General features: G+C 44.2%; 1 protein-coding gene across 3 annotated transcripts; it reads right to left on the bottom strand.

Annotated features, from left to right (window-relative positions):
• Positions 1–373: 373 nt before the first annotated feature.
• On the bottom strand, positions 374–17906 carry slc39a6 (solute carrier family 39 member 6). Of its 3 annotated transcripts, XM_056410521.1 has the most exons (13): positions 17815–17902; positions 16583–16645; positions 10326–10477; positions 9396–9927; positions 6645–6804; positions 6223–6291; positions 5983–6152; positions 5707–5883; positions 5545–5629; positions 5067–5426; positions 4614–4694; positions 4049–4239; positions 374–2381 (listed from the first exon to the last, which is right to left on the bottom strand). In XM_056410521.1, the coding sequence occupies exons 2-13, from the start codon at positions 16622–16624 to the stop codon at positions 2229–2231; spliced, it is 2172 nt and encodes a 723-aa protein (XP_056266496.1). In that variant the 5' UTR covers positions 16625–16645; positions 17815–17902; the 3' UTR covers positions 374–2228. The 3 variants fall into 3 exon arrangements, with proteins under 3 accessions (XP_056266496.1, XP_056266497.1, XP_056266498.1); XM_056410522.1 differs by lacking the exon at positions 16583–16645 and having other exon boundaries at positions 17815–17906; XM_056410523.1 differs by lacking the exons at positions 10326–10477; positions 16583–16645; positions 17815–17902 and adding an exon at positions 9966–9979.
• Between the last annotated feature and the right edge of the window lie 6188 nt (positions 17907–24094).

The following is a 24094-nucleotide window of genomic DNA, read 5'->3' as shown; positions in this document are numbered from 1 at the left end:
GCTCTATAAGTCTCTTAGGTCAACTCCTTATTATCAGGCTGCTCTATAAGTCTCTTAGGTCAACTCCTTATTATCAGGCTGCTCTATAAGTCTCTTAGGTCCCTCCAGTTGATCCAGAATGCTGCAGCTCGTGTTCTAATTTAAACTAAGAACAGCGATCACTCCTGTACTGGCTGGGTCTGATGTCATGGTGCTGCTGAAGCCCCGCCCACTCCTCCTCTCTAACTCCATCTGATGGATCACGGAGGTCTGGATCGTGGTCCATGCCGACTACCAACTATTCATACACTCCATGAAGCTGAAAGTACTCGTGTACTTTTACTCTATAAAAGGTGATAGTACTAGTGTCAGTTCAACCAGACTGTGACATCACTTCCTGTTCAACACAATGAAAGTTTATTTGGAGGAATGTTGGCGGATCAATACAGAGGTGGACAAAATAACAGAAACACCAGCAGAAATGTATTATTTTGCCAAATTTGGACTTGATGGTCGTTTTTTAAACTTTTGTTCACATTTTGCAGAATTCTTTAACATTTAGCTTCTTGTTCGATAGAAAATAAATAAAGTGATGATTTCAGCAAAATCACTTTGCTCTCCTTTTTAAACAATAATTATTTTATCTCAGAAATTAAAGATTTTTTTGGGACGGACTAGAAAAATAAATTGAAACATCGTAAAAGAAATAAAAGTAAAACCTGCATTTATCTCATTTTTAAACGCGCTGCAGTCGATGAGCCTCGTCAAAAAGTAAAGTCTAAATTAATTAATTAAAAAGGCCATGCAGCGTTTACATTGCAGCGTTGCATTGTGGGACGTCTTCATAGTTTGAGACAAAAACATAAAAGAACTAAATGCAGCGAATTAGATCACACGGCCGTGTACATTAATGTACATTAATATACACATCTCATGTACATTAATGTCTATTAATACACATTAATACACACATCTCATGTACATTAATGTATATTAATACACATTAATACACAGATCTCATGTACATTAATGTATATTAATACACATTAATACACATCTCATGGACATTAATACACAGACAGCATCTTGTACACATACTGAGTACATTAACCTTTTTTTTAGGAGAACTTCAAATTACTTTTGAGAAAAGAACAAAACACGGAGAGAAAGAATGAAAAGGACTTTGCTGTCATCGGGCGTTTCCACGGCGATGACTCCACGAGGACATCGTGACAGTAACGGAGACCGTAACGATAGTTCATAACAAAAATAGATATGTAAAAAACAAAAAACATGCAGTCCATTTTTATTTTTGCCGCTGTAATTTTTCGTCCTAATTTCGTCGTCTGAGACTTTTCTATCGTCCAGACTTTTCTATCGTCCAGACTTGTGCAAAGGTCACGAGAGGTCAAAGGTCACAAGAGGTCAAAGGTCAGCGGGGACGACACCCTCCGCTGCCTTCATTTGAAAAAAGTCTGAAGACGAGTAAATGTGAAGCGTCATCGATGAGTCGAGCTGCGTTCTCGTGCCAGTAACCACGACAACAACGTTTATAATTATTGATCATTTCTGCATTTAACTCGAGTCTCCGTGGTTTCTGTCGCTGCAGAAGCACTTTTCAGAACCAATTTCAGCATTTTAAGTGATATTAAAAAAGTATTTTTCTGTAACTGTAACATCAACGTCGTCGGCGCAGTACGCCCCAACGGACACAAGGGGGAGCCGGTCCAACGCAAACACACTATTGTTAATACTTATAATGATCAACTCTCTGGAAGAAGGAAAACATTTTGACTGGTTCTGGTTCCTAAAATGATTTTAGAAACATTTTATCAGGTTTTCTGATTTAAATTATTCAAAGTTTGACGGAATAATTTCGGTGACACGTTGGCTCACGAATAAATAAAAATTGATGAATTCAGACAGAATAATAAATAAAATACTGACTCAAAAGTGGTGGAAAACTACAAAACAACTTTCTCGTGCTGCTTTCAGGTCCTACTGGATTTATCGTAAATATGAACCGCTGTGATCAAATGGGCCTGAACGCGGAGGTGGGCGGGCCGGAAAATAAGAAATAAAACGAGAACACTCACACACCACACCTGACACGCAGGCGAGGAGGAGGGGCCTATCCTTCAGTAGGAGGGGCCTATCCTTCAGTAGGAGGGGCTTATCCTTCAATAGGAGGAAGGGCTTATCCTTCAGTAGGAGGAGGTGCCGCTCCTTCAGTAGGAGGGGCCTATCCTTCAGTATCCCAGGTCCAGCTGGATCTTGTGTTCAAAAATGGCGATGAGCAGCATGATGCCGAAGCCCAGCAGGATGCCGGTGTTCTGCAGCAGGAAGTAGCCGCAGTGGCTAAAGCCGTGGTCCCCGGCGTCGTTGTGCAACATCTCGGGCACCTGCGCAGGAACAACATCAATTAATAACTTCATCTGGTATACACAGGCGCTTCATAACAAGCGGACACATTCTGGTTTCGTCAGGTCAACAGGAAGTGAGTGGTAGAGACCTGTCAATCACATGGTAGCCCCGCCCATAGAGCATGCACTTCCTGTTGTGAAACACCATGTGACATGGGCCGGACAGGTAACGAGCTATCATTGGAGGATATATGTGTGTATGTGTAAAGTCATGTGATGACGCAACAAGGCGTCCCCTGCGGTGCCGGCGGCGGCCACTAGACGGCGACCTTCGCACTTTGTTTCTCCCAAACAGCAGCGGTTTGTGACAACTCCCCTCTGGGAGTTCACAGAGTTGTGTGCGTGTGTGTGTGTGTGTCAGCTGGTGTTGAAGCTGCTGACTGGATGACGGTCTTGTGTCTTTTAAAGTGATTAATGAATAACTTCTGGACACTTTTCACGGCACCTTAAATTATTGCAATAATAGCTTTTGTATATATATATATATATATACAGGACTGTCTCAGAAAATTAGAATATTGTGATAAAGTTCTTTATTTTCTGTAATGCAATTAAAAAAACAAAAATGTCATGCATTCTGGATTCATTACAAATCAACTGAAATATTGCAAGCCTTTTATTCTTTTAATATTGCTGATTATGGCTTACAGCTTAAGAAAACTCTAAAATCCTATCTCATAAAATTTTAATATTTCCTCAGACCAAGTAAAAAAAAGATTTATAACAGCTGAGTGTTTGTCAAGGCTCAGGAAACCCTTGCAGGTGTTTCGAGTTAATTAGACAATTCAAGTGATTTGTTTAATACCCTACTAGTATACTTTTTCATGATATTCTAATATTTAGAGATAGGATATTTGAGTTTTCTTAAGCTGTAAGCCATAATCAGCAATAAATCGGAATAAAAGGCTTGCAATATTTCAGTTGATTTGTAATGAATCCAGAATGCATGACATTTTTGGTTTTTTAATTGCATTACAGAAAATAAAGAACTTCATCACAATATTCTAATTTTCTGAGACAGTCCTGTATATAATAATATATATAAAATTATATCTATTTATATAAATATTAATATATATAAATATATACAATTATATATATTTATTTATATATACAGACATGTTTATATAAATATAAATAATATATATATATATATATATATACATACACAGACATTATATATATATATTTTTTCCCCCATAGATGCACCTCTCTGTAGTGTATTTATGTAAACGTACACGTTATCTTTAGAGATCCAGATGAAACCGGTTTGTACGATCGAACAGTCTGGAGGTTTGTTTGTATATGTGGTCACAAGGTTTAGGTTCACCTCGCTCCCCTCAGAGCTAGACCAGTCAAACATAGAGCTAGACCAGTTAGACGTAAAGCTAGACCAGTCAAACATAGAGCTAGACCAGTAAAACAGAGCTAGACCAGTCAAACATAGAGCTAGACCAGTTAGACGTAAAGCTAGACCAGTCAAACATAGAGCTAGACCAGTCAAACATAGAGCTAGACCAGTTAGACGTAAAGCTAGACCAGTCAAACATAGAGCTAGACCAGTCAAACATAGAGCTAGACCAGTCAAACATAGAGCTAGACCAGTTAGACGTAAAGCTAGACCAGTTGGGACCCAGTTGACTCACCATGTCCACCAGAGCCACGTACATGAAGAGTCCGGCCGTGAGGGCGAAGATCCAGATGCAGATGTTCTCGGCGTAGTGGCCGATGAGGATGCCGATGACCACGCCCAGGTAGGCCGTCATGGCCGACAGCATGTTGTAGAGGATGGCCTGGCGCACCGTCATGCCGGCCTTCAGGAGCACCGCAAAGTCACCTGGGAAACGAGAGCCGGCAGAGGATCACCCAATGCTCTGTGCTCACTGTTCCACCAATCACCCACGAACCAATCACCAATCACCAACCACCAACCACCAACCACCAACCACCAACCACCCACGAACCAACCACCAACCACCAACCACCAATCACCCACGAACCAACCACCAACCACCAACCACCAACCACCAATCACCCACGAACCAACCACCAACCACCAACCACCAATCACCAATCACCCACGAACCAACCACCAACCACCAATCACCCACGAACCAACCACCAACCACCAACCACCAACCACCAATCACCAATCACCCACGAACCAATCACCAACCACCAACCACCCACAGACCAATCAGAAGCCCTCACCCAGCTCGTGGGGCAGCTCGTGACAGAAGACGGCCACCGCTGTGCTGAGGCCGCTGGACAGACCCTCAGTGAAGGCAGCGCCTGAGGAGACAAGCCCACCGTCACGGGCGCTACGATGCTACAACGCTACAATGCTACAGCGCTACGATGATGCATCTCTACTATGCCACAGTACTATGATGCTATGATGCTATAGCACTATGATGCTACAAAGCAATAGCACCGTGATGCTATGACACTGCAGTACTATGATGCTATGATGACACAATGCTACAGCGCAACAACGCCACAGTACTATGATGCTATAGCACGATGGTGCTACAATGCTACAGTGCATCCAACACCACTGTAAAGAACATCTAGATGCATCTCTATATTATTTGTGTAAAGCCAGCTGTGATGCTGTGAGGCGTTTGCTGCCACCCTGTACACGTGGACTCTCATGAAGCTCACCGATTGCCAGGCCGTCGCTGAAGTTGTGCAGCCCGTCTCCCATGATGACCATCCAGGCGAGCGTGGCCACGCCGGCCTGCTGGAAGTGCTCCTCCGAGTAGGAGTGGGTGTGGCTGTGCGGGTGGTGGTTCTGGGAGTGGTGGTGGTGCAGGATGTGGTGGTAGTCGTGGTGGTGGTGGTGCAGGCTGTCGGCCGGGCCCACCGTGTCGTGGAAGTGGGAGTGGCACTTGTTCTCGCAGTCCTCGGCGGTGTAGGCGGCGCCCTCCGAGGCGGAGGCCTGCGGCGCCAGCATCACCTGCTCCTCCTCCGACGCGGCGCCGCCGTGCACGCCGAACATGCCGCCGCCGTTCGCCTCCACATCTGAAACATGGACATGCGGTTTGTTACGGATGAGTTAGCCCCTCCTCTTCTTCAGGAGCACGATGACGGGCCAGGGGCTCGTGGTGCATTCCAGGGCCGTGGGAGAGATCGCCCTCACCTTCGGCCGGCTTCAGGTCGCTCTCCTCCAGCGCCGGCTGCTTCTCCGGATCCGCCCGGTCGTTCTGGTCCCACTTCTTGTGGACCTGTTGGGACGGTTTACGTTTGTTATTCATGGCGCACGGCGTTCCCCGTGACCTCTGACCTCCCCGTGACCTCTGACCTTCTGCTTCTTGTCCTTGTACATCTTGCCCAGCGTCAGGAAGTGCTCGATCAGAAACATGACGTAGACGCCGCTCAGCGCCGCCAGGCCTTTCCACACGCCGTCCAGGTCCTCCCCCTCGTGGAGGGGCAGCCCCCCCGCCCCCGGGTGGTGGTGGTGGTGCTGGCCTCCCAGAGACTGAACACACAAGGAGACGATGAACCTGAATGCATCGTCGTCTTGAGATGGGCACAGAGCTCCAACTAAATGTCTCGTGTAAGACGAGTGGTTCCTCACGTGGGGGAGGAGGTGGAGGAAGGCGTCGCCGCTCAGCGTGCCGACCGCCAGCGCCACCAGGAAGCTGAGCAGGAACTTGAAGAAGACCTTGTTCATGAGCGGGATCAGCACCACGCCCACCAGCGACATCAGGCTGATGACGGTGATGGAGACGAAGCCGCCGACCCACGCTGCAACACACACACACACATCAGAGACCAGGAGGAGACGCGCTGACTCCTCCCCATCACTGGTCCTCACCTATCGCCACGTGGTCGTGGTCCCCGTGGTCGTGGTCCCTGTGGTTAGAGTGGTTGTGGTGGGCGTGGTCTGGAAGTGAGGACAATTTTTCAGTGTAAATGAAGTGTAATAAAGAAATAAAATATATAAATCTATTTAATAATTATAATCATCATCAGTGTAATAAATGAATACAATATATTATATTTATATCGATCATTAGTGTTAATAAAGTGTAATAAATAAATAAAATATATTATATATAATATTTATATTGATCATTAGTGTTAATAAAGTGTAATAAATAAATACAATATTTTATATATAATATTTATATTCATCATTAGTGTTAATAAAGTGTAATAAATAAATACAATATATTATATAGATTATTTATATTCATCATTACTGTTAATAAAGTTTAAGTGAGTCAGTCAACGCACCCGTCTCCTCGTGGTCGGGGGCGGGGCCTCGGTGCCGGATGCAGGCGCCGCCATCAATCTGGCTGAGGAGGGCGGGGCACAGGAAGCCGAAGTCTGCAAGCGTCACTGCGGCGTCTGGAGACATGCCGTGAGACGACAGGAAGCTGGAGGCGTTCAGGCACTGCGGGAAAACACGACAACAGCACTCGTGTGAAAGCTCGATACATTCATATATATATATATATATATGTTCGGACTGGGCACGTTAACGCGTTAATCTTGCGTTAACGCATCAATTAATTAACGCCGACAATTATTTTATCGTGCGTTCACGCAGGTTTTAGTATTTATTTTATTATTGTAAAAGTGTGTTGCTCACAGGCTTTTATTTTGTAAAAGTCTGCTACTGATTGCTGCGGAGCCGGAAAAGAAAGTCATTCGCGGTTTAACAAACATGGAGAGTACGGAGATGTTAAATGGCCATTTTCAATTTAAAGTTCTTAAATACGACGGTGTCGACAGAAACAAAGTCAGATGTAACCACTGTCAAGATGAATTGTCTTATCACCGGAGGACTTCCAGTCTTAAATATCATTTAAATGCTAAACACACCGTTGATGCAGCGAATCATACAACAAACACACAGTGGAGAAAGGCTTCGGCAGACGAGCTGCAGGGAGGAGATGAACCAAGAGAAGAGAACCGATGCCACAGCGAAGTGGAGAGCTACTGCAGGCCGGTTGGTCTTGTGGAAGACGTCGGTCTGAGAAACATTTAGAGAATCTCAACAAATGACGGCAGGTATGAGACTCAAGACACACGTCACACGGAGAATACACGAGCTGGATGAAAGGAGAGGACTGCAAAGCGACAGCTTCACAACGTGCTGTTGCTCTCTGGGGACGACTGGACATCGGGGGACCAGACGTCCTCTTTCCCCGGACATGTCCTGCTTCTGAGACCTAACAAATGCGTCCGGCAGGGATTCCAAAAACGTCGGGATTTTGCTTCGTCGGATATTTGTGTTTCTCTGGGTTTTCATAAACTCGTATTTACCCCTTACAAGTTGTGGAAATGGTATCTCCCAGTATAGAGAACAGTCATTGGTCGACCGATCTCAGGGTTGCCAGATACACGATAATTATCCTCCAAATACAACCATGTTGAGCCTTTGGTACGATACTTCACCATCTCCAACCTGGCAACACGGAGCACCTCGCCGCCTCCACTAGTTCATTGTTGTTTGTGCTATAAACTCCTCCCAGCGCCGCGCTCCCATAGCGCACTACGCTGTGGGAGGTCACCACGTCCTGAGGGGCTCCACAAAATAGGCAACTAAAAAATCCTCAGTTATAATAATTATAATGCCGATATTATTTCAGTCTAGAAATATTAGGCACCTTTTAGGCATGTATATCACAAAACAGGCAGAACAAGAGAGATGTTTAATCACTTTACTGAAGTTGCACAGCAGTGGAATGTGTCAGATAAAGTCACCACACTGAGCAGATAGAGCACCAGAGATGATCTCTGCTGCCAGACGACTGCCTTTGATCATGTCTCTGCTTCAGTCTCCAGCGCTCTGTCACAGTGTCTCTGCATCACTGCGTTGGACAATGTCCTGACAGATTTTATGGCACTTTAGTTCATATGGCAGAACATTTAAAATAAGTGTCAAGTTCTAGGAATTGACAAACTGCACTGAAAGTGTTTTCTGGTGTCTCTAACAGGGACAACACATGTTATGGCACTTTCATTCATATGGCAGAACATTTAAAATAGAAGTGCACTATACACTACTTTTGAATTAATTATTGGATTTTGCGTATACAAATGCGATTAATCGTGATTAATCAGGGAAATCATGCGATTAATCGCGATTAAAAATTGTAATCGTTGCCCAGCCCTAATATATGTGTATAATATACATATATATATTACACATATATATAATAAATATATATATGTGTGTATATTATATATATATGTGTATATGTATATATATATTATACACATATATATTATATATATATGTGTATAATATGCATATATATATATATGTGTGTATATTATATATATATATGTGTATATGTATATATATATATTATACACATATATTATATATATATGTTTATATAATATGCATATATATACAGGACTGTCTCAGAAAATTAGAATATTGTGATAAAGTTCTTTATTTTCTGTAATGCAATTAAAAAAACAAAAATGTCATGCATTCTGGATTCATTACAAATCAACTGAAATATTGCAAGCCTTTTATTCTTTTAATATTGCTGATTATGGCTTACAGCTTAAGAAAACTCAAATATCCTAAATATTAGAATATCATGAAAAAGTATACTAGTAGGGTATTAAACAAATCACTTGAATCGTCTAATTAACTCGAAACACCTGGAAACACATTTTCAAATGTTTGATTTTGTTTTGCTGTTATAAATCTTTTTTTTTACTTGGTCTGAGGAAATATTCAAATTTTATGAGATAGGATTTTAGAGTTTTCTTAAGCTGTAAGCCATAATCAGCAATATTAAAAGAATAAAAGGCTTGCAATATTTCAGTTGATTTGTAATGAATCCAGAATGCATGATATTTTTGTTTTTTAAATTGCATTACAGAAAATAAAGAACTTTATCACAATATTCTAATTTTCTGAGACAGTCCTGTATATGTGTGTATATATATATATGTGTGTGTGTATATATATATATATGTGTGTGTGTATAATATATATTCATACATATAAAGTTGTACCTCCATACTGTCCACACTTCGGTTTTGAGGAAACTCCTGGTTCACGTGGTCATGGGCGTGCACGTGGTCATGGCTGTGCACGTGGTCATGGGCGTGCACGTGGTCATGGGCGTGCATGTGCTCCCCCCGGCTGACCGCGGGTGCCAGTGTCTGGCTCTCGGGGGCCCGTCCGGTGGTCTCCCTCCCTGCAGGACCGGGATGCTCCGGGTCTCGTCTCTCATTGGCTGAGCTCGCCATCAGCTGGGCACTGCCGACCTCCTGCGCCGCCGCCGCCCTCTTGCTGCGCAGGCCGTGGTGGCCGTCCTGGTCTCTGGAGACTTCAGAGGTCTTTGGGAACTTCCTGTTCTCAGAGGGTTCGGCGCGTTCCTGCAGATGCGAGTTGTGGTGGGCGTGGCCATCCTGGTGGTGGGCGTGGCCACCCTGGTGGTGGGCGTGGCCTGGTTGCTCGGTAACGGTCCTGTTGCGCTCCAACGCCACGTTGTGCAGGAGGCGTTTCAGCCCGTCCAGGGAGATGGATCCGTTCTCTCCGTACCTGTCACAGGATTCAGACGCTCAACGCTCAGGACTCACCTGCTGAACAGCGCCCCCAGGTGGACTCACCTGCTGAACAGCGCCCCCAGGTGGACTCACCTGCTGAACGGCGCCCCCAGGTGGACTCACCTGCTGAACGGCGCCCCCAGGTGGACTCACCTGCTGAACAGCGCCCCCAGGTGGACTCACCTGCTGAACGGCGCCCCCAGGTGGACTCACCTGCTGAACGGCGCCCCCAGGTGGACTCACCTGCTGAACAGCGCCCCCAGGTGGACTCACCTGCTGAACAGCGCCCCCAGGTGGACTCACCTGCTGAACAGCGCCCCCAGGTGGACTCACCTGCTGAACAGCGCCCCCAGGTGGACTCACCTGCTGAACAGCGCCCCCAGGTGGACTCACCTGCTGAACAGCGCCTCCAGGTGGGCCCTCCGGCTCCGCTCGGCTCTCTGCGGGTCGACCACGGCGGACGGAGAACGCGCCGCGACGCTCGTGTCCGCGCAGTCGGGACCGGAGGAGACGGGCGAACACACGGCGAGCAACAACAACAACATCTGAGAGGACGAGAGGCTGGGCATCAAGGTACTAGTACATGAAGGTATAAGTACATGAAGGTACTAGTTCATGAAGGTATAAGTCCATGAAGGTACAAGTACATGAAGGTACTAGTTCATGAAGGTACTAGTACATGAAGGTACTAGTTCATGAAGGTATAAGTCCATGAAGGTACTAGTTCATGAAGGTACTAGTACATGAAGGTACTAGTTCATGAAGGTACTAGTACATGAAGGTACTAGTTCATGAAGGTACTAGTACATGAAGGTACTAGGACATGAAGGTACTAGTTCATGAAGGTACTAGGACATGAAGGTACTAGTACATGAAGGTACTAGTTCATGAAGGTACTAGGACATGAAGGTACTAGTTCATGAAGGTACTAGTTCATGAAGGTACTAGTTCATGAAGGTACTAGTACATGAAGGTACTAGTTCATGAAGGTACTAGTACATGAAGGTACTAGGACATGAAGGTACTAGTACATGAAGGTAGTAGGACATGAAGGCACTAGGACATGAAGGTACTAGTACATGAAGGTACTAGTTCATGAAGGTACTAGGACATGAAGGTACTAGGACATGAAGGTACTAGTTCATGAAGGTACTAGTACATGAAGGTACTAGTACATGAAGGTACTAGTTCATGAAGGTACTAGGACATGAAGGTACTAGTACATGAAGGTAGTAGGACATGAAGGCACTAGGACATGAAGGTACTAGTTCATGAAGGTACTAGGACATGAAGGTACTAGGACATGAAGGTACTAGGACATGAAGGTACTAGTTCATGAAGGTACTAGTACATGAAGGTACTAGTTCATGAAGGTACTAGGACATGAAGGTACTAGGACATGAAGGTAGTAGGACATGAAGGCACTAGGACATGAAGGTAGGGATGCACCGATCCATATCGGCCAATATTCCCATTATCGGTTTTGATCGGCGTTCTCAAAACGGCCGATCAGATGACGTAACATCTGAGAGAACTATCAGACGTTTCAATCGCGGCGCATCGCAACGGAGACGATGCGCCCGGCGAGGGCCGCAGAGGTCAGAGGTCAGAGGGGATCCTCAGCACCGAGCGGCGTCCCCGTCCCCCGAGTTGAATCTCTGGGTCGACTCAGCCGACTCTCACATGTCTGCCCCTATAGATGTTCACGCTAAACACATTCCATCGGGAGTGAGAGGGTTTGATAACGTTAGCGGAAGGATTTAAGTGACAACATCCGGTTTTGCAAAGTTAGCGGAAAGAACCACGTGAAACAACATCCGTTTTTCAAAATAAGATGTCGACAAATCAGACAAGTAAACAATGAACTGATTTTGTATCTTTATAGATCGTTTCTGAGATTTAGCTTAAATTATGCTAACATTAAAACATTTTTACTGCACCAAGGAAGAGTTTATAAAAATAAGTCAGACTTTTGTATGTTAAACAAAGTCCTGTAAATAGATTTCCCCAAGAGTTCCAGGAAATGAATGATGCAGATGTGTTCCATACATATCTGAAATCCCCTACACTGGCAATCAATCAATTTTATTGTATCAATTAGGACATTTTTCAAAGTAAAAGTCCTAAATGTTTAAAGAAATCTATAATTTCTTTAATGTTTGAGGTGCTTTATATATGTATTTCCTCATAGTCCTCATAGCAATAATGCTACACAATAAATAGAATGCTTCAATCAACACCGTGATCGGTGATCGGTGTTATCGGATCGGCAGGTACTGATTTCAGTGATCGGTGATCGGCACCAAATACCTGATCGGTGCATCTCTACATGAAGGTAGTAGGACATGAAGGTAGTAGGACATGAAGGCACATGAAGGTACTAGTACATGAAGGCACTAGGACATGAAGGTAGTAGGACATGAAGGTACTAGGACATGAAGGTACTAGTACATGAAGGCAGTAGGACATGAAGGTACTAGGACATGAAGGTACGAGTACATGTAGGCACTCGGACATGAAGGTACAAGTACATGAAGGTAATAGGATATGAAGGTACTAGGACATGAAGGTACGAGTACATGAAGGCACTAGTACATGAAGGTAATAGGACATGAAGGTAGTAGGACATGAAGGCACAAGGACATGAAGGTACTAGTACATGAAGGTACTAAGACATGAAGGTTCTAGGGCATGAAGGTTCTAGGACATGAAGGTACTAGTTCATGAAGGTACTAGGACATGAAGGTACATGAAGGTACTAGGACATGAAGTTACTAGGACATGAAGGTACATGAAGGTACTAGGACATGAAGGTACTAGTACATGAAGGTACATGAAGGTACTAGGACATGAAGGTTCTAGGACATGAAGGTACTAGTTCATGAAGGTACTAGGACATGAAGGTACATGAAGGTACTAGTACATGAAGGTACTAGGACATGAAGGTTCTAGTACATGAAGGTACTAGTTCATGAAGGTACTAGGACATGAAGGTACATGAAGGTACTAGGACATGAAGGTACATGAAGGTACTAGTTCATGAAGGTACTAGGACATGAAGGTTCTAGCACATGAAGGTACTAGTTCATGAAGGTACTAGGAAATGAAGGTACTAGTACATGAAGGTACTAGTTCATGAAGGTACTAGGATATGAAGGCACATGAAGGTACTAGTTCATGAAGGTACTAGTACATGAAGTCACATGAAGGTACTAGGACAGACATGGGCAAACTACGGCCCGCGGGCCACATCCGGCCCGTTAGGCTTTTTAACCCGGCCCGCCGAACTTGTCCAAAGCGCAGCTTTGTTTACTTCCGGTGTGCGTTGGCGCGGAAAGAACTCGTCACACGAAACCCTTCACTGTGATTTGTCAATCCGTTTGTCTGTCAACATTTTGCGAAAAAAACAACCAATGAACACTCAGTAAATCACAAGGGACCCGCCCACCACACAGATAAGGCTCATTTAGAAACAGCCGCAGTGATTTTGGCGAGCAGCGCGGAGCCTGGAGGAGCTGCAGAGCCACAGGAGGAACACGCAGCCAGAAGAGAGCCACCTGGACCGGGTAAGAGTCTTAACTACACGTTACGGTGTCCGTTACGTGTCTGTTTTACAGCGTCTGTTACGTGTCCCGTCACGGTGTCCGTTACGCATGCGCGCTGCTGACTAGTCTTGTATTTTACAGAGAGGATTCACCAGCGCCTGCAGCTCCACCTGCAACTCCACCTGCAGCTCCACCTGCAGCTCCACCTGCCCGGCCAGCAGAGAGGTCTCGTGACACGATGACATGATGTTATTATAGTGAAGCCATATTGTAAATAGTCTGTGTCAATAGTTGTGTTCTGTTTTCTATTTCTCAACATGTATATAATGTAGATTTTTTAAATGTACAATATATATTTATTTGAAAGAAGAAAAAAATGTAATGGTCATTTTTTATTTGCACACAACTCAATATGAAGTCATTTCTCAGTCCCATCTTTATCATTTTGGTGAATGTGTGACAGACCACACCATTTTTACTCAAAAAACGATAATACAAAATGTAGTTTTCCACATTTATTTACATGTATCTAGCATTGTATTCAGATATTTCACTGCTTTTGTGAACCTATGACCTTTGGTAAACCAATTTCAAAAACCAAAAGGGTTCGTCCACATGAGTAAAGGTGTGTTTTCAGAAGAGATATGAAGAATTTTTAAAAATCGAACTTCAATTTTCAGCTTCAGGGCCATATTTTCTCTTTCCACTTGTACCTGAGGACAAATGTGCCTCATTATAAAGAGAGCTGAGACAATCCGTCCATTATTTTGCGGGGTTTAAAACAATTAGAAAGTATTGAGCTTGATTATTTCGTTGGGTAATAATTTGTTTTGAATGTTGAAAGTGATTCCATTGATCTTTTTCCAGTAAATGTTGATTCTTTAACTTTGCACCTTTAATTGAAATGTATAAAAATCAGACGTAATCTCCAGGTTTAATAAAGTACATTGCGTGTCCAAATGCTCCTGGCCCGGCCCCTCTGTCACATTTTAGTACCCATTGTGGCCTGCAAGTCAAAAAGTTTGCCCACCCCTGAACTAGGACATGAAGGTAGTAGTTCATGAAGGTACTAGTACATGAAGGTACTAGTACATGAAGGTACATGAAGGTGCTAGTTCATGAAGGTACTAGTACATGAAGGTACTAGTACATGAAGGTACTAGTTCATGAAGGTACTAGTACATGAAGGTACTAGTACATGAAGGTACATGAAGGTGCTAGTTCATGAAGGTACTAGTACATGAAGGTACTAGTAAATGAAGGTACATGAAGGTACGAGGACATGAAGGTACTAGTTCATGAAGGTACTAGTACATGAAGGTACTAGTTCATGAAGGTACTAGTACATGAAGGTACATGAAGGTGCTAGTTCATGAAGGTACTAGTACATGAAGGTACTAGTAAATGAAGGTACATGAAGGTACGAGGACATGAAGGTACTAGTTCATGAAGGTACTAGTACATGAAGGTACTAGTTCATGAAGGTACTAGTACATGAAGGTACATGAAGGTGCTAGTTCATGAAGGTACTAGTACATGAAGGTACTAGTACATGAAGGTACATGAAGGTACGAGGACATGAAGGTACTAGTTCATGAAGGTACTAGTACATGAAGGTACATGAAGGTACTAGTACATGAAGGTACTAGGACATGAAGATACTAGGACATGAAGGTACGAGTACTTGAAGGTACAAGTACATGTTTATACATGATACTAATATGTACATGCATGCTACTAGCATGATACTAGTATGTTCATACATGATACTAGAATGATACTAACATATACATGCATGATACTAACATGTTCATACATGATACTAACATGTTCATACATGATACTAGAATGATACTAACATGTTCATACATGATACTAACATGTTCATACATGATACTAGAATGATACTAACATGTTCATACATGATACTAGAATGATACTAACATGTTCATACATGATACTAGAATGATACTAACATGTTCATACATGATACTAACATGTTCATACATGATACTAGTATGTTCATACATGATACTAGAATGATACTAATATGTTCATACATGATACTAGAATGATACTAGAATGATACTAACATGTTCATACATGATACTAACATGTTCATACATGATACTAGAATGATACTAACATGTTCATACATGATACTAGCATGATACTAACATGTTCATACATGATACTAACATGATACTAGCATGATACTAACATGTTCATACATGATACTAACATGATACTAACATGATACTAGCATGATACTAACATGTTCATACATGATACTAACATGTTCATACATGATACTAGAATGATACTAACATGTTCATACATGATACTAGCATGATACTAACATGTTCATACATGATACTAGCATGATACTAACATGTTCATACATGATACTAACATGTTCATACATGATACTAGAATGATACTAACATGTTCATACATGATACTAACATGTTCATACATGATACTAGAATGATACTAACATGTTCATACATGATACTAGCATGATACTAACATGTTCATACATGATACTAACATGATACTAACATGTTCATACATGATACTAGAATGATACTAACATGTTCATACATGATACTAACATGTTCATACATGATACTAGAATGATACTAGTATGTTCATACATGATACTAGAATGATACTAACATGTTCATACATGATACTAGCATGATACTAACATGTTCATACATGATACTAACATGATACTAGCATGATACTAACATGTTCATACATGATACTAACATGATACTAGCATGATACTAACATATTCATACATGATACTAACATGATACTAACATGTTCATACATGATACTAACATGATACTAGTATGATACTAACATGTTCATACATGATACTAACATGTACATACATGATACTAGTATGTTCATACATGATACTAGCATGATACTAACATGTTCATACATGATACTAACATGTTCATGATAACAGGCGTATAGAACATAAGGAAGTATCTTCACTACTCAAGACTCTTTATCGATAGTTTATTTTACGACGTTGCAACAGGAAACATGAGAACTACATAGAGTATGTGTTGTTGTTAATGTGTTCACCTTTAACGACGTGAGGTGCTTCAGGACCGGACGGTGCTTCATCTAGCTGCTCCACCACCTGGCCTGAAACACCACGTTACTGAGTACACTCAGGTTGTTGTTGTTTGATGGAGGTCATTAAAACGGAACACATACAAATAAATAACATTCACAAAGGGAAGCCTCGGAGGGGGACCACTAAGGACCGGGTCTGCCCGAGCGAAGCCTCGGAGGGGGCACGCGCCCGGTTCCCGGATGTTGTTTTTTAGAAGCTCATTGTGATTCATGACAATTGACGTGCACGTGCGATGTGCACGTGCGATGTCCCCCCCCCCCCCCCCCCCCAGCGCAGGTGGTGGAGGAGCTTTCTTTACCTTCTTCTGGGGGTTCCGACTCGGTTAGCCTCTCTGCTAGCCGGTGTTACAACGTAAAAAGAGACCGTGCTAACTGGCAAATGTCGGCTGAACGCGTCCGTCGTTTTAGCTGTATTCATGAATGTCGGATTGTTATAATTCTTTGAACTCAAGTGTAAAGAATATATATAACAACAACTTTGGAGCCCATTCTGTGCGATACGTGTCACGTAGAATAACTATGTAGAATAGTCAACAAAACTTCTTTTTTAAACATGTATGAAAGAGAGGGAGGGAGCCTGTCTCTATCTTTGGTATTTATTTATTTTTTGTTGAACCTGTGATTTTAGTCGAGTATACGTTTTGTTATTCTTTACAAACTATTTCAAAAGCAAGGGACATTTGCAAACTTCGTTCGAAAGCCGTGTTGGAGAATTAAAACAATCCGGCATTCACGAGGACAGCTACAACGACGGACGCGTCCGCCCGAGAGTCACCAGTTGACACGGTCGCCTGTTACACCGTAACCCCGCCGGGTGTTTCGTTAAACGTCTAGGTGGACGCTGACGGACGGCGGCTCAGGCCTCGGGCCTCGTGCTGCGGCCCAATTCCGCCCGACTGTTAGAACTATAATCGCGTCATGAACATAAATATATAAATATAAATATATATATATATATATATTTAAAGTTGGGGGGAAACCCAGCCGCCGCTCGCCCGCTCGCCCACCGGAGGTAAACAGTAACACGTTGGGGTTGTGCGCTCCGCACTAGCCGAGTGCCGTGTGCACAAGAAGAAAAGGGACAGCACAACCCGGAAACAGAGCAGCGGCCATGCTGCGCGCGGGTTTAACAAACAAACAAACAAACACCGTGTTTTAAACGAGCGGAAGTGACTTACGGTGTTTGATTGAATCTTCTCCGGTTGAAGTGAGAACGCTCTTCGGTCCGGTTAATGATGAATGGAGGAGAAGGAGCGTGTGCCTCCTTCAGGGACTGCCGGATATTTGAGTTGCAACCCAGAGAGGGGGGGGGGGGGGGCTGGTGGGAGAGACGATGTGAATTTGCGTAATCCAGAGGTGTCACCAGAAACATTACTAAAAGTGGCAGAAGACTTATTTAGATACTTTAATATTGTTCATTTTTTATAATTCATTATTATTATACTTTTTTATTATTATTCAATATTTTTAATTTTTGTGCATTTTTCTTATAATTCTATTCTATTTGTTGTATAAATTGTGTATTTGTCTTGTTATTGTATTTCAGGGGAGAACCAGAACCAAACAGGGTTTCTAAAGGGACAACCAGAGAAAGCGAGAAGTTACTTTTCGAGGAGACCCTGAAGGCAACACGGGGGGAGCCCCGTGAAGGAGGGGGCAGCTCCCAGTGTCCAGGCCCTGGTTGTTGTAGTAAATATAAATTCCTAATACTCCCCGTGTACCGTAACTCCGGTAGAACATCAAACACACAGAACACACAAGCTTCCTGCCAACATGTCACACGTGAAGGGCAGAAGATACTCGTGGGAGCGGAGAGAGGTCACGGTGTGAGTCCTATGTGGCCGGAGGACTCCTGTAGACCAGGCCCAAACAAACAAGAGGACACCGGGTCGAGGTCAAAGGTCAGACCCCCCCACCGCATTGCCCTGGCATCAACACACTGTAAGGAACCTCTGTTCTCCTGGATCAGGACTTGTCCTTAAACTCCCACGTGAAGAACATCTCAAGGACTCAATGTTTCATGTCCTAATATTTAAACTATCAGGAACATCTTGTCCCAAAAAGCAGCAGAAAAACTGGTTCATGCGTTTGTTACTTCTAGACTAGATTACTGCAACTCCTTATTATCAGGCTGCTCTATAAGTCTCTAAAGTCAACTCCTTATTATCAGGCTGCTCTATAAGTCTCTTAGATCAACTCCTCAAGGTGCGTTCACACCAAAAGCGAAACTATTTTTCACGTCGCCCAAAACGCGTGAGTTTACTCGCTCGACCATGTGCCGTGTTCAAGCCATGAGCGCCGAGATGCTCCGCGAGGGGCGGGGCTTATCTCCGTGTCTCATCTCCGTAGAGACCGTTATCATCTCCTTCATCCACCAGAATAACTCACCACTAGTTCTGCTTTATACTTGTCGAGGACGTCCCACACACCAACGCCCTCGTGTTTGGGTTCATGACATTAATATAATATATATATTTATATTTATACATGACATCACCCGTAGGCTCACTCAGCTCGGTCACTTTCACCGATGAAGTTACTGTTCCGTCTGGAAGACTTCCGCTTCCAGCCACGAGAGAGAACTCAAGAGCCGATTGGCCCGAGTTGCGAGATGATGCCTCAAAGTGGAAATATTTCAACTCGGGGCGAAAATGGTGCCGCTGAAAACGTGCCGCTGTAAACGCGTCACCCACATCGCGTCGCCCCAAACGCCCCAAACACGCCGCCTGGGAAAATATCGCGTCTATCGCAGCCACACGCGTCTGTACGTTGACTTTTCATGGGATTTGGTCGAGCAATTTTTTTCTTCCGCTTTTGGTGTGAACGCACCTTTATTAACAGCTTGTAGTACCTTATTACCACACTAGAGAGCCTGTAGTACCATGTTGGACGGCCCCTCCCCTAACCCTTTTGGTTAGGGGAGGCACACAGACAGTACACACACATACGGATGAAAACATAAAATGTCGTACAGGCAACAAAAAAAAACAAAAAAAACAGAACAGGAAAAAGAAAAAGTCATAGTAAAAATAATAATAGAAGACAAATGTGAACTAATGATAACTTAGAAAAAATAAATAAAAATAATATCACGAACATCAAATTATGGATATACATTTTAATTTAAATATTTTTCCTCTATTGTACTGTGCCGCCAGGCTGTAAATCAATATTAAAAACTTTCAAAATGAAGTGAGATGGCGTTTAAGTCGAGAAGCAAATGCCTTGATGCTGGATGCCGATTGAGAGCTTGTAGTACCATATTACCCCACTAGAGAGCTTGTAGTACCATGTTACCCCACTAGAGAGCTTGTAGTACCATGTTACCCCACTAGAGAGCTTGTAGTACCATGTTACACCACTAGAGAGCTTGTAGTACCATATTACCCCACTAGAGAGCTTGTAGTACCATGTTACACCACTAGAGAGCTTGTAGTACCATGTTACCCCACTAGAGAGCTTGTAGTACCATGTTACCCCACTAGAGAGCTTGTACTACCATGTTACCCCACTAGAGAGCTTATAGTACCATGTTACCCCACTAGAGAGCTTGTAGTACCATGTTACCCCACTAGAGAGCTTGTAGTACCATATTACCCCACCAGAGAGCTTGTAGTACCATGTTACCCCACTAGAGAGCTTATAGTACCATGTTACCCCACTAGAGAGCTTGTAGTACCATGTTACCCCACTAGAGAGCTTGTAGTACCATGTTACCCCACTAGAGAGCTTGTAGTACCATATTACCCCACTAGAGAGCTTGTAGTACCATGTTACCCCACTAGAGAGCTTGTAGTACCATATTACCCCACTAGAGAGCTTGTAGTACCATATTACCCCACTAGAGAGCTTGTAGTACCATGTTACCCCACTAGAGAGCTTGTAGTACCATATTACCCCACCAGAGAGCTTGTAGTACCATGTTACCCCACTAGAGAGCTTGTAGTACCATATTACCCCACTAGAGAGCTTGTAGTACCATATTACCCCACTAGAGAGCTTGCCATATTACCCCACTAGAGAGCTTGTAGTACCATGTTACCCCACTAGAGAGCTTGTAGTACCATGTTACCCCACTAGAGAGCTTGTAGTACCATGTTACCCCACTAGAGAGCTTGTAGTACCATGTTACCCCACTAGAGAGCTTGTAGTACCATGTTACCCCACTAGAGAGCTGTCTCACTACATGTGGGGCTACTTGTGGTCCCAAGAGTCTAAAGTAGGAGGAGCCAGAGCCTTCAGGTATCAAGCTCCTCCTCCTTTATGAACCAGCTCCACCTTCAGTCCTGGAGACTCCGCCCCCTCATGGAGACTGAAGACTTTCCTCTTGATGGTCTGATAGTTAAACCTGAACCAGGTTCACCTGGAGATGCTGCTAGAGGCTGAGAGGCTGAGGGGGACGCATAGGATACACTGAGCTCCTCTCTCCTCTCTCCTTAAGGACGCTTAGGATACACTGAGCTCCTCTCTCCTCTCCTCTCTCCTTAAGGACGCTTAGGATACACTGAGCTCCTCTCTCCTCTCCTCTCTCCTCTCTCCTTATGGACGCTTAGGATACACTGAGCTCCTCTCTCCTCTCTCCTTATGGACGCTTAGGATACACTGAGCTCCTCTCCTCTCTCCTTATGGACGCTTAGGATACACTGAGCTCCTCTCTCCTCTCTCCTTAAGGACGCTTAGGATACACTGAGCTCCTCTCTCCTCTCTCCTTATGGACACTTAGGATACACTGAGCTCCTCTCTCCTCTCCTCTCTCCTTAAGGACGCTTAGGATACACTGAGCTCCTCTCTCCTCTCCTCTCTCCTTATGGACGCTTAGGATACACTGAGCTCCTCTCCTTATGGACGCTTAGGATACACTGAGCTCCTCTCTCCTCTCTCCTTATGGACGTTTAGGATACACTGAGCTCCTCTCTCCTCTCTCCTTATGGACACTAAGGATACACTGAGCTCCTCTCTCCTCTCTCCTTATGGATGCTTAGGATACACTGAGCTCCTCTCTCCTCTCCTCTCTCCTTATGGACGCTTAGGATACACTGAGCTCCTCTCCTCTCCTCTCTCCTTATGGACGCTTAGGATACACTGAGCTCCTCGCTCCTCTCTCCTTATGGACGTTTAGGATACACTGAGCTCCTCTCTCCTCTCTCCTTATGGACGCTTAGGATACACTGAGCTCTTCTCTCCTCTCCTCTCTCCTTATGGACGCTTAGGATACACTGAGCTCCTCCTCTCTCCTTATGGACGTTTAGGATACACTGAGCTCCTCTCTCCTCTCTCCTTATGGACGTTTAGGATACACTGAGCTCCTCTCTCCTCTCTCCTTATGGACGTTTAGGATACACTGAGCTCCTCTCTCCTCTCTCCTTATGGACGTTTAGGATACACTGAGCTCCTCTCTCCTCTCTCCTTATGGACGTTTAGGATACACTGAGGTCCTCTCCTCTCTCCTTATGGACGTTTAGGATACACTGAGCTCCTCTCTCCTCTCTCCTTATGGACGTTTAGGATACACTGAGCTCCTCTCTCCTCCTCTCTCCTTATGGATGTTTAGGATACACTGAGCTCCTCTCTCCTCTCCTCTCTCCTTATGGACGTTTAGGATACACTGAGCTCCTCTCTCCTTATGGACGTTTAGGATACACTGAGCTCCTCTCCTCTCTCCTTATGGACGTTTAGGATACACTGAGCTCCTCTCTCCTTATGGACGTTTAGGATACACTGAGCCTCTCTCTCTCTCCTTATGGACGTTTAGGATACACTGAGCTCCTCTCTCTCCTCTCTCCTTATGGACGTTTAGGATACACTGAGCTCCTCTCTCCTCTCCTCTCTCCTTATGGACGTTTAGGATACACTGAGCTCCTCTCCTTATGGACGTTTAGGATACACTGAGCTCCTCTCTCCTCTCCTCTCTCCTTATGGACGTTTAGGATACACTGAGCTCCAACTATTCATACACTCTGTCATACTCAATGAATGTGTTGTTACTCTAATGATTCCTTCTAATCACATGACGTCTATTGTTCATCTGGTCACATGACATCTATTGTTCATCTGGTCACATGACATCTTTTGTTCATCTGGTCATATGACATCTATTGTTCATCTGGTCACATGACATGTTGTGCACCGACAGATATGCTAGAGAGGTTCATGTCATTTATGTTCGCTTTCTCTCATTCCAGGCTTCCTGATTGTTTTCACCTGTCATCACACCTGTCTCCTATGCTCATCAGTGTCAGCCCCGCCCCTGATTGGTCCCACCTGTGTCTTGTTACCATGTGCTTAAATTCCCCTGTCTCCCAGTGTTCCTTGTCAGTTCGTCTGGTCTTTTGCCATGATCAGGTCGGGTTATGTTATGCTCTTGAAAAGTTTTTGATTCCTCACTACGTGAGCGCTTTCATTTTGTTCACTGCAGAACCGAAAAATAAAGTACTTACAAATACTTTATCTCTGTCTCCCGGGTCGTGCAATTGGGTCCTACTTCCTAAGTGTCTGAGCTCGTAACAGAACGAACTGACCACATTATGGACCCAGCCGACCCAAGAACGCTTCACGCCGCTCTGTCGGTACAGGGCGTGACGATTTTTCATCACGAGGAAAAACTGGACAAAGTCAGCTGGGAAATACAAGAGCTGAGAGGGCCAGGCGGGGTTCAGGAAGAATTATCTACACAGATGCAACAACTGGTTGCCCAAATGAATAATTTTTTCACTCATCAACAGACTGCTCCTCTGGTGACGTCATCCACAGCTGAGAATTTGCCTGTCAATACTCCAGCTGACGACCCAGGTCAGGCTGTTTCCTCCCCGTTACGGCTGGCTCTTCCGGAGAGATTTTCCGGAGACTCTTCAATTGCAGAGCCTTTCTGGTACAGTGTGATCTGCATTTTCAACACAACCCAGCAGCTTTTTTATCTGAGCATGGTAAAGTGGCGTTTATTGTGTCTCATTTAACGGGAAGAGCTGCAGCCTGGGCTACTGCAGAATGGTCTAGAGACACCGAACTATGTTACTCATTGGCCGATTTCATAGAGACTATGAGGCGCATATTTGACCACTCATCGCCTGCTACGGAGGCCAGCAGAAGACTGTTTCAAATACGACAGCTCAACCGTCAGGTGGTTGATTATGCCATCGAGTTTCGTACAGCAGCAGCGGACAGCGGATGGAATGTTCCGGCTCTTCGTGACGCCTTCATGACAGGACTTCGGAACCGATAAAGGACCAGCTGGCTCCACTGGAGACACCGGGATCTGGAATCTCATCGCTGTGGCCATCCGGATCGATAACCGTCTTCGAAAGAGAGAGGAGCGTCGACGCAACCGAGATGTTATTCCCAGCTTCCAGAATTCGCCTCGGAGGGTCGCGCCGCCAGCGGAGGATTTCCAGCTCATGTTACCGGACCATCAGAGGACTACACTTCGAATGACTCCGGTGAACCCATGCAGCTTGGAAGAAC

This window comes from Pseudoliparis swirei, unplaced genomic scaffold (genome assembly GCF_029220125.1).
Source record: "Pseudoliparis swirei isolate HS2019 ecotype Mariana Trench unplaced genomic scaffold, NWPU_hadal_v1 hadal_25, whole genome shotgun sequence".
Classification (NCBI taxonomy): Eukaryota; Metazoa; Chordata; class Actinopteri; order Perciformes; family Liparidae; genus Pseudoliparis; species Pseudoliparis swirei.
Note: the sequence above shows the minus strand (reverse complement) of the source record. Positions and strands in the feature narration are given on the sequence as shown.